We start from the raw sequence: 15,670 nt of genomic DNA on the forward strand, positions 1-15,670 counted from the left end.
GACAAATCTAAAGAGCCATGTTTTACCTTGATCACCTTTAATGTATTACACAAGCCAAAACCGATTAATTTCTTTAAATAGCTCAATATTCATACATCAGTCCTTGAAAAGCCCATTTTCACATCTTAACAAAAAGTTTCAGTGCGATAACCATTCAATGACCAATGCTCATTTTATTTCTGCTGTGCTTTCTCATAATACAAACTCTCAGAGGGAAGAAACTATGTCACTTCCCAAGTCAGTTTTGTAAATAGTGAACATCAAACAAAGCTATGAACTTCCAAGCCACCTCTGAATTCAGGTTTCTAAATTAACAAATGGCTAAATAGTTTGTGCTTTAAATTTTTTTCCTTAAAAAGGTCAGAGAAAGTATAGCATGCTGGTTTTGTGATCAAGGCTTTCTCACCTCTTCTCCACTGTACTGCTTCAAACAGTGCAAAAATCGGCATGTGTTAGAAAGCCAGAAGGAGACAGTTTCAAAATCATCACCTCTTTTCTGAAAGAGAGAATAAGCCTAAATTAGCTTTTTCCTTAGGGAAATAATAGCCTGAAAAAACCAAACAGATACCAGAAGGCCCATTTCCTTCACTTACCATTAACAACAGTTATAAAAATAAATCACATTGCAGTTGTAAAGCCTCATATCGTTGCTAGAGAATTTCAACCACTGAGTTCACTGGTTGTTTGTTACTTTGCTTGGCAATTAGAAAATGCCATTAGAAAATGATGCCTGGTCATGCAATTGATATTCGCTTAGCAGTCCCTTTAAGCAGAAAACAATTCACCAAGCCACAGCTTACCCAAACTCACTTCCCTGAGGGTTACTGAAGGGAATCAGAAAGGACTAACGGCACAAAAGGGAATTACAAATATTGTGAAGCACTGAAACCCAGATTAGGTTAAAAATCTTGTCAAGGATAAGATAAAATTTCTGGGGAGCTAATGAGAAATGGAATGGAGGAAGCCCTGTGCAGAGCAGTGGAGAGTTTGGCTCTTCATCAGGTCTGGGCCACATGTCAAACCACCTCTGCGAAATCAAACCAGGGACACACGACAAATACACTTCAGTTTAAAAAGGGATGTGAAACAAATGCACATCCATTTAAAATGGTATCAAAAGGGTGCTGTGTTCAAGTATCTACTCCTTTTTAATCTTTAAACAATTTGGTACAATAATTAGTCAAATTAGATAAATTTGGAAGAATTTATCCAAATTTTCTCATCTTGCAAGTAAGATGAGACGGAGAAAACTTTACGATGTGGCTTTGTTGTCTTTGTAGGAGTTGACTTAAGAAGTAGTAAAACTTTTAGTCTATCTAAATGTAATACAGCATCAATACACCAAAAATTAAATGAGTTACATTCAGAAGACATTCATCAATTTTTGAATGTTAAATATTCAGAAACTCCACACTTTAGTAAGCACTGTAGAAAGTAACCACATAGACTATCTGTGCAGGAGGGACTGAGAACCGGCATTAAAAGTTATGACCAGGGGCTGGGGGAGGGTGTGTTTAATGGGTACAGAGTTTCAGATGGGGAAGATGAAAAAGTTCTGGGGAAGATGAAAAAGTTCTGGGGAAGATGAAAAAGTCCTGGAGATGATGATGGTGATGGTTATGCAACAGTATGAATGTACTTAATGCCAAAGAACTGAAAAATGGTTAAAACTAAGAATAATGTTCACTGTTTTTCTAGATTGTCAAGAGGATGATCATGCAAGTGACTCAGTGATTACTGAGTTATGCAGGGCTTTCTGTTCTATTATGTAACTTTGCTGCCTTTTCCAAGTCTTTCCTCTCTGATTAGTATCTGTGTGTTGCTTCTCATATGGAACCAGGCATTTAAGGTAACAAGGAAAATTATGAGATGAGCTGGAGAATAATGGGAAGAAAAGTCAGAAGAGAATTTTAAATGTTTTATCAAACATCTTTTTATATCAATGGGCTAGGTATTACTAAACTTACTTAATACCTATTTTAACTATAGCATGATATTCCCTGTCTATATGAACTTCACAGGTATTTTTAATTTAGTTCTAAGACCTCAAAGCAGAAAACTTCTATGACAAAACTGAATTTGCTTCACAATCAAATGCAAGTATATTGACTTAATTTTGATTACTGTTCAACCTGAGCCCTGTTTTGAAAGAAGGCACATAGACACTTTACAGAATGAATGTTTCCTACAATGGAAGGTATAGATTGAGACTAGAAAGTGGTCATAACTGGAAACTTAGCTCAAGTCTAAGGAAGGAAAAATACCTCTGTGCAGACTCTGTCATCATTAATATTCATTATGAGAATTTTGTTGCACATGAACTGACCTTTAATACTTTTTTGATGCTGTTTATTGTTGATGTTAGCAACGACCTTACTTTCTGATCATCATTCAGGTAGTCAGCGTGTCGAACACACATAAACAGGATATACGCTGGTAACCCTGGAATCAAATTGACTGCTACACCACGTGGCTTCAGTTCTAAAAAAGAAAAGAGGAAAAATAATCTTATATAACTTTGAAAGTCTTCACGAGGAATGCTTTTTGAGATACAAAAGCACAGCTCTCATGTAAGAGTTCAATCATTCAGGGTAAATAGGTCGTGTTTTTAAAAAAGCATATTTTAAAGGCTAAGTGGAGAAATTCTTGAGGGTAGGAACATGTGAATCTTAGCTGCTTATACAACAACTCCCAAATGTCTATCTCCTGCCCTGACTTTTCCTTTGAATTCTAGGCTCATTATCAAGTGGCTTTTGACATCTCTGCTCAGGCATGTCAAACTAAGCCCATCCCAAGCTAAACTCTTCATTCCCTATGGAACCTGCTCTTCCAGGAGTTAGGTGGGTCCTAGCAAGTGTCCCTGCAGTGTGACTGACATCCAGGATGTGGTCAGGATGCTGCTACAGCACTATACGCACAGCAGTCAAGGATGACTAAAGAAACCAGTGTGAATATTTAATAAATGAGTGACTAGCCTTTCCCACCACCGACACGTGTACCAGAAAGACCTTTTATCTCACGCAGGAAATACTTGCCCAGAATCAAGTTCTTAACAAGTTTTTGCTCATCCTCCTTCTTGTATTCCAGCATTCCTTGGAAATCCTTTTCTTTTCTGGGAATGTTGACTGGACGAATGGGCTCATCAATGATCTGTCCTGGGGATATGTTCTCCATTTGGCCCACTTCATCAGAAACAAAAAGAAGAAAAATGTCTTCCAGGTAGAAAAGATGAGAGGTTTCCATGTTCCTATAATTTTAAGTAAACTCTATAACAACAGAAGCTTGCCATATTTACCACTTAATTGTCCCTTCCTTCAGTATTTTTTCTGGTAAAACTGGGTGGATAGATGATAAAATTATATGGTAATGTCACTCTAACAACCACTAGTGCTTGGCTACTATGAACACCAAAGAATCTTACTAGATTCAAAAGCATTTTTTTTTGTAATAAGGTTTACTTTGTAATAAGATTAAATGTCTCCAAAGTAAGTGGTTTAACTTCTTAGTTAACTAATCAGTATCAATCATAAATGTCTAAATATATTTCGACTTTAACTTACAGAAGGAAAAAACAATATTCTACAAAGAGGCAGCCAGACTATAAAAGATTCCCCTTTACCTTTAGCTCTATGAATCTGGTCATTAAAGAGAAAGAACATTTACTTTAAATGTATCATTGCAATCAGTTCAAACCACATCAAGATAGCTGGTAGAACCGAGTTTCTTCACACTAGTTGATGTGAAATGTATTATTTCTCACAAAGCCTTCATAAGGAAAAGGCTTAATGTTCTCCTGTCACCCCTCACTCCCAAAGAAATCATGAGCAGATAAAACAACCTGTATTTAATATGATTTCCTAAATATTATTCAGTTCTTTGTTTGTTTGTTTTTAGTAAAGTGCTAAAAGTCCCACCACAAAGCTGCAACCAGTAAAGTACAACTGCTGGCTAATAACCCTTTCAGATATTAAAAATTATCACCACTGTTGATGGCAGCTGCCAGAGAAGAACTGAGGGTTAAGAAAAAGTCTCCAATTTCATCTCAAAATTGAGAATTGAATGGGAGATTCAAGGGAAGGTAAAGGGAAACTTGAGTTATGATGGTGTTTGTGGAGCTATATGCTAGTAAGGTTTTTAATTCTCTTATCTACAGGAAGGGGGGCAGTTAAGAAATCTATTTAGTGTTATACAGCAGAAACCAACACAACATTGTAAAGCAATTATACTCCAATAAAGATGTTAAAAAAAAAAAAGAAATCTATTTGGGTGTAGTTTAAGTTTGAGTTCAGAGACTGCTGGCAAACAAACAAAACGCAGATCAGATGCATTAGAAAGTTTAATCTTGCTGACTCCACAAGGTATCAGCCATGCTTCTCCTGTCACTCTGGGCAACTTCCGGTGTTAGTTCTGGGAAGCCAGTTCCACAGCATGAGGTTATCACAGAGAACACCAATACCTGCCAGTGCTCTTGCTCATGTGGCACAGAGCCTGGTGACACCTCGTCCACCTTATGCCGCAGCATCACACACCGGGACTATCAGCGCTGAAAATCACCACCATCCACCAACGTTATGATATCTAAAGAGCGATCACACTGTGATTGGACAAATCAGGGCTGTGGCCACCTCCCATAACCTAGCATTTCATATGCATGATGCAGTCCGGAACCGCAGGACTAACTGAATGCCTTGTATGCCTCTCTACAAGAGATAGGAGATTCAAACTATTTAGTTTTACATAAGTTATTTCTGGAGTTAGTTTAAACACGACAGCATGAGGATCTCAGGATCAGTACACAGCTGTGACTTTCACAGCTCCTGTATATATTCTGCATGTAAAACAAAATAATAAGATCCCTGCCATCTATGTTACTGGTTGCTTTAAGCTACAGAAACAATTCAACGAGGGGAAACTGGGAGAAAACAGATTCAACATACTAAGTTTATCAACAAATGCACACATTTGGACTCTGTATAACTCAAAAAGAATGTTTTAAACCTACTGATTTTATCATATCTAAGGTGCCACTGATTATGACATATAGTATTATTTTATATAACACTAAAGAAGGAAAAATATTGCCAGTTAAACTAAAACCCATCAACTTCTGTAAGATACATCCTAATTTCAGAGATGTTAAAATATGAAAAATTGTGCACCACAGAATTTATGAAATATGGTGAATATTTTAACTAAGAGATATTATGTTTTAAAAGAAAGCTTCACTTTCCTTTTGCAAAATCTCTAACGAAGATATTTTTGGTTCTGTACAAAAATGTCAGAGAGAAAATGTGCCATACTTTCATTAAAATTTTACTCTGTCTTTGAATTCTTCCCAGAGATTAGAGTCTTCACAAAAACTCACAGGTAAAATATAGATGTCAGCTCAACATGACCTTGATTTATTTAACAAATCATATAATTAAAATAATCATATAATTAAAATGTCAACCCTTACGTAGTATCAGGAAAATATAAAGCCTGAAAGAGAGAAGTCAGAATACCACCCAGTTTTTAAGAGACTCAGGGGACCTTGGGGGTCATTTAGTCGAATGCTCCATCTAATACAGCAATCTTCTAGGAAGATCTGAAGCAACATCTATTTCCATTTTCAAGTATAATAGATTCTTTATGCTTGAGAGAAAAACATTCCTGAACCTTTTTGTCCTGGAAATAGAAAGGAAATTGGAAAATTTTTTTTCCTCCCCTCACTTTGGTACAGGGAAGATCTTGATCTCAGGTTTAATTGAGAGTCAAATGAATTATTATAAGTAGAGAGGGTCTGTTGGAAAATATGACACAAAGAAGTCAGTGCTCTTCAGAAGGCTTGGGTTCTAGTCCCATTTTGGCCACTAAGTGGCTGAGACTTTGGAAGTCCCTTATGGTTTCTGGGCCTCAGCTCTGTTCTCCTATGAAATAATTAACTGATTTCTAGAATTCTTTTAGGTCTAAATTCCCTGACTCTATGAAAATTGAGATGGAACACCCACTCCTGGATTAAAATACAGCATAAAGCATATCAAATTTTGAAACACTCTCCATTTAGCCATATCATTTCTGCTAAAAATTATGTATGTTGACATTTAAAAAGTCTTCACTGGCTTCTAAAAATGTCTCCTTAATTAAGTGTAGCCCATAGGAGGAGGTAAGAGTCTTGCTATTTTAAACCAGAAGCATTTAAGTATATTATATTTAGAAAAATATAAGAAAACTTTTAGATATTAGAAGGTGCTTTGCTGTACAAGGTTATCAGTGTTTTCTGTACACTGTGGGGATAAGGGGACAGGAGAGAAAGGTGTTGGAAAAGCGTGTTGTCTTTCTTCTCTGCCTTGGGGAGGGGAGGTACACTGCACTCAGCAAATGCTCAAGTCACATAAATCTATTTCATCTTATTCTGTAGATATGTATTATGTAACTCAACTTTTCTTAAGAATATCATAATGACTTTTTTGTTTAATCTATGAATTGCCTTCTCAAATGTACTTATAGATTTAAGAATATAGCTGGCAGGATAGTTTAACTGATGAGGTTGAATTCTGATTGATAATGGCTTAAAATTGCTCTAAGCTTTCTCTTTGAGTAAAATATACATATCAAAGAAAGCTAAGTAAAAATGTAAAATAATAAATGGCTTTTCTATTTATCAAAAGTTACTAACATATGGTAAAGAAACGATTAGGAGCTTAAAAAATAATCTTACAAGTTAATACCCTTAAAATCAGTTTCGTTCAAGCGGATACTCTGCTGTCTAATTATCATCTCATGATATAATTAATGCAGAGTTAAGTGCAGAAAGGTTCTCTGAATAAAGATTTTTTTTTTTTTTTGCAGTACGCGGGCCTCTCACTGCTGTGGCCTCTCCCGTTGCGGAGCACAGGCTCCGGACGTGCAGGCACAGCGGCCATGGCTCACGGGCCCAGCCGCTCCGTGGCATGTGGGATCTTCCCAGACCGGGGCACGAACCCGCGTCCCCTGCATCAGCAGGTGGACTCTCAACCACTGCGCCACCAGGGAAGCCCTGAATAAAGATTTTTAAAGTTCCACCAACAGACATATAGTCTGGGTCTGTGATTCAGAGGTTCAAAATTTTAATAAATGGAATGATTATGACAGGTCAGACAATATACTAGGTGCTGTGAAAACAAGAGGAAATAAGAGGTGGTCACCATGCTCAGGAAGTTCATAGTCCATTGAGGAAGGCAGTAATTCAAACAGAAAAACTGCTAAATATATGACAATGAAAACCACAAAAGATGGGAGGCAAATTGCAGTACACAGAGGGTAGAGCTGTAGGGTCTATCTGTGTGATCAGGAAAGGCTGCTCTTGAGCATGTGACATATAACTCTGGTCTCAAAGGATAAGCAGGACTTGACTAAGAGAAGCAAAAAGATCAAACAGATGGAACAGTTACGACAGGCCTGGCACGTTGGAGGAATGAGAGCCACACAGTTAATCATGGTAGATTCTTTTGAACATTCCCAGTGATGGGGAATCTTCACCCTTTGAGCAGAGCAAAAATTATTCAGAGTGACAATGACAAATAGACGGGCAGGCTGCACAGTATCATTTTTGGTCAAAATGGTAATAGCCTGCATAGGTCTGAAGGCAATTCCAAAGAGGGTCTCAGAATCTCTTGAACAGTGAGATCATTGCTGGACTAAGCTGAGAATGTGGCTTTAGCCCTGTTCACTGCTATATCCCTGGCACCTACTTACTGAAGGAACAAACACTAACCCACAAGACAAGAATCATTTGTATATAATAATAACCGATATTTGATCACTTCTCAAGGTGTTTTCCCATCATCATATATAAATCATGAGATGTTTTCTAAAATCTTATTTCTTTATAATCATAATTCATTTTTTTCTTATTTACTTCTCCTTTTGTTCTCCATTAGATGTAAGTTCTTTGAGGACACAGACTCTGTCTTACTCATCTTAGTATCCCTAATACTAAGAATAACAGTAATAAAAATAAGTTGTATATAGGATTTACTGTGTGTCAGGAAATATACCAAATGCATTCCACATATTAATTAATTTAACCCTTACAAACCGTGTCAGGTAGACACCATTATCATTCCCATTTAACAGGTGGGAACACTGAGGCATAGAGAGGTTCAGTAACTTGCCCAATATCAGATGACTAATAGTGGAAGAGGCAGTATTTAAACCCGAGAAGCTTAGCTACAGAATCCATGCTTTTAACCACTATGCAATACTGCCTAGCATAGTGCCTGGTCTATAGAAGACGGTCATTAGATGTTTGCTGAATGAATTCTCTCTTTGTAAATTATTACTACCACGAAAAGAACATTTTCCCCCACCTAGTAATGAAAATTTCCACTCCACGGAGGCCAGGTTTGCTGAACGTCATTTTTGTCATTGTCCCTAATATTCACACAAAAACCTTTTAAGCCACTAGTATTGCATATAAAACCAAGGTTCAGCAACTGTCATAGAAACATGTTTAAATACCTTCTAGTTCACCAATTTTTTTGGCAAATACTTTCAGTTGTTTTTTCAGTTTCCGGACAGTCTTATCTTGTTTTTCGAGTTGTTCCATCAAATCCTAAAGATCAAAATGAGAAATATAACAGAAAGACCAAAATAAACCTTCTAAAATGCACAGAAGGAGAGCAGACACAAAATTACAGAAACAGCACTTGTTAGTTTTACATAAAAGCTCCATGAAAGCTCATGGGTGGAGCCCCACCTGGCTAAAACTGGCAGGCAGTGGGAAATGCAGCTATAATAAAAGCCAAATGTTAAAATATACAAGGCAGTAAACTCCTTTACAGCGTGATGGACAGCAGGCTCACTGTGGAGTCTTTTCCAGTAGACTCCACAACAATTAAAATGCTCGTAAAATGTACTGCTATTCCAGTAGCAAGTTTTTCTTTTAAAGGGGGAACAGGCAAAGTAAATTCTGATGAATGCACACAGTTTTTTGGGAAGTTTTAAGGATGGTTGAACTTAGGGGCTTTTGATTAACACCTATGTGTGTGAAGCACTGTCTCTATGAGTCCCACCCTTTGGAGAGGCTAAAACTAGTCCTGTAACTTAAGAAAAGTTAAGAAGTTTTGGGAATTAAAAGGTAAGTTAAAAAATAACGACAGTGGGGTGGGATAGGGAGGGTGGGAGGGAGATGCAAGAGGGAGGAGATATGGGGATGTATGTATATGTATAGCTGATTCACTTTGTTATACAGCAGAAACTAACACACCATTGTCAAGCAATTATACTCCAATAAAGGTGTTTAAAAAAAATAAATAACGACAGAAAACAGGATAGAGTGGTCTGCAGACCAAGTGGCAGGTTGGACAACATTCCCATAAAAATCTCCCAGGTGATATAAGTTTGTTTATAGAGAAAAAGGGATAATTCCACATGGTTTATGCAAAAAGAGAAAACAAAAGCAGTTCGTTCAAAGGTGGGGGGTTAAAAAAACTGTGATAATTGGCTCTCTAATCAAGAATTCTTTCAAATGACCGGCATAATTAAAAAATCGATAATTAAGAAGAAAAGTGGATAACAGCAGACTAGGAGCTTGGAAGGGAAATAAATCAGTGATTTAATAAGTCTGTGGTTGTTATTCAGGTTATGGATTAGAAAAGCTTTTATAAATACAAATATTCATTCATTTTCCAGTTTAGTTTAGACAAGGCTGATTTAGATACTAGACCAATGTTTCAAAAGGAACAGTTGCTAACATTTCAAAGCGTTCAGTTGTTTCTTGGATTTTACTTTATCTTTCAAATTTTGCTTCCATCACACTGTAAGCCTAGTGTTAATAACAAACTGAAGGTGACAATGGACGCAGGACATTGATAGAGGCGACATCACTGGCTAAAAGACAGCTGTGGGGAGAAAGGTTTTGTGACAGTTTTTGAAGAGACTTCCTGGGGCGGGGCAGGCAGCGGTGTGCTCTTCAGTTACAGAGGGCTAGAATTAGCAGGGTAGACGACAGAGAAGCACTCTGAGTTTACATACAATCATCCGTTTGTAAAGTGAAATCCGATATGATTGATACTTCTTAGGATCATCTGCATATAATTCCTCAAAATACTGAAAAAACAGGCACAATGGACATTTGTTTTTCTCTGTGAGGGGAATGCTACCTCTCAGCAAAATCAATTTTAAAATATTTTAAAACACAAATAATGAAACCACGTATACTCAAAAGGCTCTGATTTGTCACCTGCCACTGCCCTCTAATTTTTCTAATACAGATGATTCTGATTATATATACACTATATATTGTCACATGCTCAGAGGAAACAGGCTATGTTAGCAGGTAAACAGAGCTGTGGTCCATATTCCCCAGATAAAGCTGTTATTTCAGTTCTCAGACCTGCTCACAAGTTGCTGCACTTTCTTTGCTGCCAGTAGCAGTGGCAAGAGTGGGGAATTCCCTTAAAACAAAAGTGAGAATAATGGCAAAGTTGGAGCTCTTGTTTGAAGTTGGAAAGACTGATGAGAAGCTGTGTGCCTTCCTTCCCTGAAAGGCAGCTTGCAGGTGGCCTGTGACGCTTGTCCACTAGAGGAGGGAGAAAAACCATTTCTGTGATTGTGTTGGGGGGGTAGGTGGGTGGGAAGGATTTGCAGGGTAGTTTCTCAGAACACTAAGCCTAGGCCCACCGCTGCTTTAATATCTGCCCAAGTGTTTCCTAAAGAAATGTATAATTAAGATTGAGACACTATAATGATTGTGAAAAAGTACATCATCCCCTATCTGTAAGTTTGAATCCACTCTCCTGAATAAGTAGTCAGCGAGGCAGAAGCAGCTGACCTACGAAGGGTTTTCCTAAAATTCAAACTCGTTAACTAGATTCTACCGGTTGAGAATTTGGGGGCTTAGTTTATGTTTGTATTAGCTATTAAAAATTGAGAAGAAAAGTAATACTGTGCATAAGGTTGAAAGGGAAATGGTTAACCAGCTTAGTGAAAAAACTCTGAGAATCTACCACCCAGAATCATCTTTATTTCATGGTTTCACCTTGTATTTTAAGATAATCATTTAAAAAGCACAGAATTTATATGCTGATCAATTATTATTATATTATTTAGTATATCAATTCTTAGGCAATAAAGCATTGTTAGTTTAATTTAAGCAACAATATACTTGTGAGTAATAAAATGACATCTCAGAAATATTCCATGATTCAGAAGACCTTCCCCCACAAATTAGTGATATTTCAGGCCCTTTGAAAAGAGTCCAAACTCTGCCCTCACCCACCTTTCCCATTCCTACAATGTAGCCTCACCAGCAAGCTGTTCTCAGAGGGAAGGACAGACTGGAAAAAGAATACCTTTGAGCTTTTTTTTTTTTTTTTTAGATTAATTAATTAGGCTGCAGTGGGTCTTCCTTGCTGTGCGCGGGCTTTCTCTAGTTGCAGTGAGGGGGGCTACTCTTCACTGCGGTGTGCTGGCTTCTCATTGTCGTGGCTTCTCTTGTTGCGAAGCACAGGCTCTAGGTGCGTGGGCTTCAGTACCTGTGGCACGCAGGCTCAGGAGTTGTGGCTCTTGGGTTCTAGAGCACAGGCTCAGTAGTTGTGGCACACGGGCTTAGTTGCTCTGCGGCATGTGGGATTTTCCCGGACCAGGGCTTGAGCCCGTGTCCCCTGCATTGGCAGGTGGATTCTTAACCACTGCGCCACCAGGGAAGTCCCATACCTTTGAGTTTTGCTTCAAATTAATATAAAAGATGGTTGAATAGATGACACCAGAAAACTATTTGTAATGTAAATGATCACTAATGAAATAATGGAGGGATAATTCAGATTGTTAAATCTTCAGAGAAAATCCAAACTATTTTAGTACAGCTCATTAAAACCCTGAATTGAAGAAACAGAAACAGCGCTTCCCTGGTGGCGAAGTGGTTGGGAATCTGCCTGCCAATGCAGGGGACACAGGTTCGAGCCCTGGTCCGGGAAGATCCCACATGCCACAAAGCAACTAAGCCCATGTGCCACAACCACTAAGCCTGTGCTCTAGAGCCCGTGAACCACAACTACTGAGCCCACATGCCACAACTACTGAAACCCTCACGCCTAGAGCCCATGCTCCATAACGGGAGAAGCTACCACCACAATGAGAAGCCTGCACATCGCAACGAAGACCCAACACAGCCAAAAATAAATAAATAAACAAACAAACTAATTAATTAATTAAAAATAGCCCAAAACAGAAACAAATTACCACTAGCCCTAAACAGCTTTTCTCAAAACCAGACTGACACTACAATATAGATTTTATATAGAAGTATGGCATTGGGAGTTCCCTGGTCGGGTAACTGAGGAACTGAGATCCCACAAACCATGTGGTACAGCCAAAAATAAAATTAAAAAAAAGTGGAATTATACTTTTTCAATGACTTTTACTTTAATAAATATGTTTATCAAACTTAAGTATAAATCTGTAATAAAAGTTATTTTGTGACTGAGAAACATTTTAGAAAATATTTTCTATAAAAGAAAGAAGGACAGAAAGAAAAAAAGAGAAAAAGAACAAACTTGGACTCTGTGCCAGCACTCAGAATCTGGCAAGGGGAAAAAAATCTCCTCATTCACTGCCCAAGTTCTGCTAAAAAAGAATCACGAATGTATAAACTTGAATCCTTATGTTCCTCCTCCCTGACCTTGGAGCTCCAACCAAGGTCAACCTACAGCCCCACGTTGGCTCTGCCAACTGCCTTCCCTGACCCTAACTCTAACCCCGCTGTCTGCTAGAGACAGGGGCTGGGATGGCCACAGTGGTGCTTGGGGAGCAAAGGTTGTGACAACTATATAACCTCCTCGATGGCAGAGAAGCTGCAGCTGACGTGGAGGAAGCTGAGTTCCTGAGGATATCAAAAGCCCAGCACACAGTCAGCTGATATCTTCCAGACCCTCCAAGTGAGGGCTGAGGATGCTGAGATGCACCAGAGCCTTCTGTGAGAAACAACCCGAGTACACGCCTTTTTCACTTCTACCAACATAGTCCTATTTTCCTTACTCTGTCCCTGATAGGGAAAGAGGGTAACAAGTGTGGAGCAGTGAGTGTTTCCCAGTCAGGAAAGACGTTTTGCTCAAAAAACAAGGAAGGCCTCCCTGCAGGGCTAGGGCCTGCGTGCTGAGGAGTGTGGCCTGGCACCTCCCTTACCAGGTTCTCGTTGGTGAGCCGGGTGATCTCGTGCTGCAGGCTGGCCTCGATGCGGGCCTCTGGGGGCAGCTGCAGGTTCTGGGCCAGCAGCTGCTGCTGCCGGTTGTTCTCCTCCTTCAGGCTCTGGATCTCCCCGCGGAGGGCTTCGGCCTCATTCTCATGGCTCCTCTTCTGCGACTGCAGCTGGGATTCCAGGAGCCTGCGGAGAAGCCACAAGAGTAGGAAAGGGAGATGACACCAGAGTCCCTGCTTGAAGGGTACAAGACTCCGCGCTCACTTGCAAGGGCAGAAAAGCAGGGATTCTGTAGTGACTGTGTAGCTTCTGACTTGATTAGAGTCCAGGAAGTCAACCAAGGGCCAGAAATGGAAACAAATGTGCTCACATTTGTGTCTTTCTGAACTGTGGACCCTGCTATGAAGTTCTCAAAGGCCCCTAGAAACAGGAAAATTTTAGCTCTTTTAAAAGGTTCATAGGAAATGATGATCAATCATCAATTAAAAATTGATCAATCAATTAAAAGACATAGGTTAAAGAACCTGGCTTACTACATTCACAAACTAGCATTAAAGTTGGCAAAGCTAGTACCTTCGTCGCAAAATCACCGCACTATGGAGGGCAAGATTACAAATGCCCCGTCTAATTAAATATGCCTTGAAGACTTTCAGCATTACTAATTCCAGGCAGAGGGTGTGACCAGGGTCCCATTTTTACTTTCTACTTTTATCTCTGAAGGGCAGAAAGGCTGGAGTGCTACTCTGAAATACATACAGATTTACCCAAATCCAGACAGATAGCTCTGAAATTTCGTGTATATATATATATATATATATATATATATAAAATTTGTCATTTTCTCTTTCCCCATAAACTTCCTTATCAGTAACAGAATCCTAACAAGATATGGTTTTAGAACATCAATATTAGTGGGACCAACAAAGCAGCTACTGCTTCTCTGAGCAAACATACAAGTCAGCTGCGCCGTGAGTAGTCTAGGGCAGGAGGATACTAGAGCGAACTGGCATCCTCCCTTCACCAGGCACCCCCATTTCTACATTCACCCCCTTTTCCAAAGCCAAGACAAAGTTATGGATAGGAATTAACTAACATGAAGAAAGAAAAGATGTTCTTTTATTCGAACCCCCTTAGTTATCAAATGCTGGGAAACACTGATGCCATTGCAAGCAAACAGTTAACAGCAGACTAAAAATATTTTAATGATTATAAAATTTCAAAAGGATTTGAACCAGTAACACCACAAAGTTAATGACAATGGTTTGTGATTAGAACAAAGCAGAATAAGTAGAAGCCCCTCGAACAAAGAGTTTAAATATTTTAAAATTAAATATTTATATATTAATATTTAATATAAATATTAAAATTTAAATATTTTTAAAAATTCATCACTAAAATGGCATTTTTAAGAGATTTTAAGACACAAGTCTCACTAGAGGAGATGAGTGTCTGTGTCAGAAAGGTGCTGCTGTTTCAATTTCATTTGCTTTCCCCTAAACATATTTAACATGTTGAGTTAGGGTGATTATTTTGAACTGTAGCAATGCAGGAAACCCTCTTTGTTTGCGGTTTCACAAATCGGAATTTCACAATAACCACACAGAATGCCAAATCGTGCACTTAACACTGCTTAACACTGCTGTTAGGCAGCATGATCATAATATATGAGAATGTAGACACATTGCCCAGGCACATATATCCTTTAAATTGATCATTATTCCAAACAAGAAACCACTAAGTAATAGGTATTAATCTCTCCTGCAGTAGTAGCTTGGGCTCCAGTTGAGAGGTTTGGAATTTCTTCCACTTTTAGTGAGATATTCACAAATTTTAGTGTCTGAAATTTACCCAGGAAGACACTGAATATAAGAAATACAGAAGTTAAAGTCCGGAGGCCACTGTTAGTAAGAAAAACAACAAATTAATAACATTCCATTTTGAGGAGACAAATATAACCTGTTGGCTTGTTTCAACCCTTCATAAACCAGCAGCAGCTCTCCATCCTCATTCAACTCATGGCCATCCATAGCAGATGATCTTCCATGCAAAAGGAACAATAATGCAAAACACAAAGCGATGGTAATGAGATGATGATGGTCAAGAGCAGCATGTGATATTTCAATATTTTGTTAAGTCAACAGGACTGTTTTTATTAATTACAGATGACTTTAAGATGTTACCACAAAAATCATTTTTGGTTAATTTTTTTAAAAAAATGGGTAACGTGTAACATCACACATAAATGTGTAGAAATTAAAATAATCAACATCTAGAGCTACTTTTCCTGCAAAATAATAAATGACTGAAGAGGTAAGAAGGAGGTTCTATTTTTAACATTTTATTCAGCTAACAGAGTGATCTTTTTTTTTTTAACATCTTTATTGGGGTATAATTGCTTTACAATAGTGTGTTATTTTCTGCTTTATAACAAAGTGAATCAGCTATACATATACATATATCCCCATTATCTCCTCCCTCTTGCGGCTCCCTCCCACCCTCCCCCATCTCACC

At 38.4% G+C, this 15,670-nt stretch overlaps 1 protein-coding gene across 4 annotated transcripts in view; it reads right to left on the reverse strand.

Moving 5' to 3' along the window:
* The window catches only part of MYO5A (myosin VA), a 186,681-nt gene that overhangs the window by 17,591 nt on the left and 153,420 nt on the right, over positions 1–15,670 (reverse strand). Inside the window, exons 30-36 of one of the 4 annotated variants that reach the window (XM_027123047.1) lie at positions 15,116–15,196; positions 13,147–13,345; positions 9,997–10,071; positions 8,482–8,575; positions 3,036–3,182; positions 2,327–2,481; positions 407–496 (exon numbers count right to left, since the gene is read on the reverse strand). In XM_027123047.1, coding sequence (XP_026978848.1) covers positions 407–496; positions 2,327–2,481; positions 3,036–3,182; positions 8,482–8,575; positions 9,997–10,071; positions 13,147–13,345; positions 15,116–15,196 — 841 coding nt within the window. The remainder of the gene's footprint in view (positions 1–406; positions 497–2,326; positions 2,482–3,035; positions 3,183–8,481; positions 8,576–9,996; positions 10,072–13,146; positions 13,346–15,115; positions 15,197–15,670) is intronic. The other 3 variants (XM_027123049.1, XM_027123048.1, XM_027123050.1) reach the window with 3 other exon arrangements.

Source organism: Aethalodelphis obliquidens, unplaced genomic scaffold (genome assembly GCF_003676395.1).
Source record: "Aethalodelphis obliquidens isolate GAN/ISIS:26980383/991018 unplaced genomic scaffold, ASM367639v1 scaffold26, whole genome shotgun sequence".
Classification (NCBI taxonomy): Eukaryota; Metazoa; Chordata; class Mammalia; order Artiodactyla; family Delphinidae; genus Aethalodelphis; species Aethalodelphis obliquidens.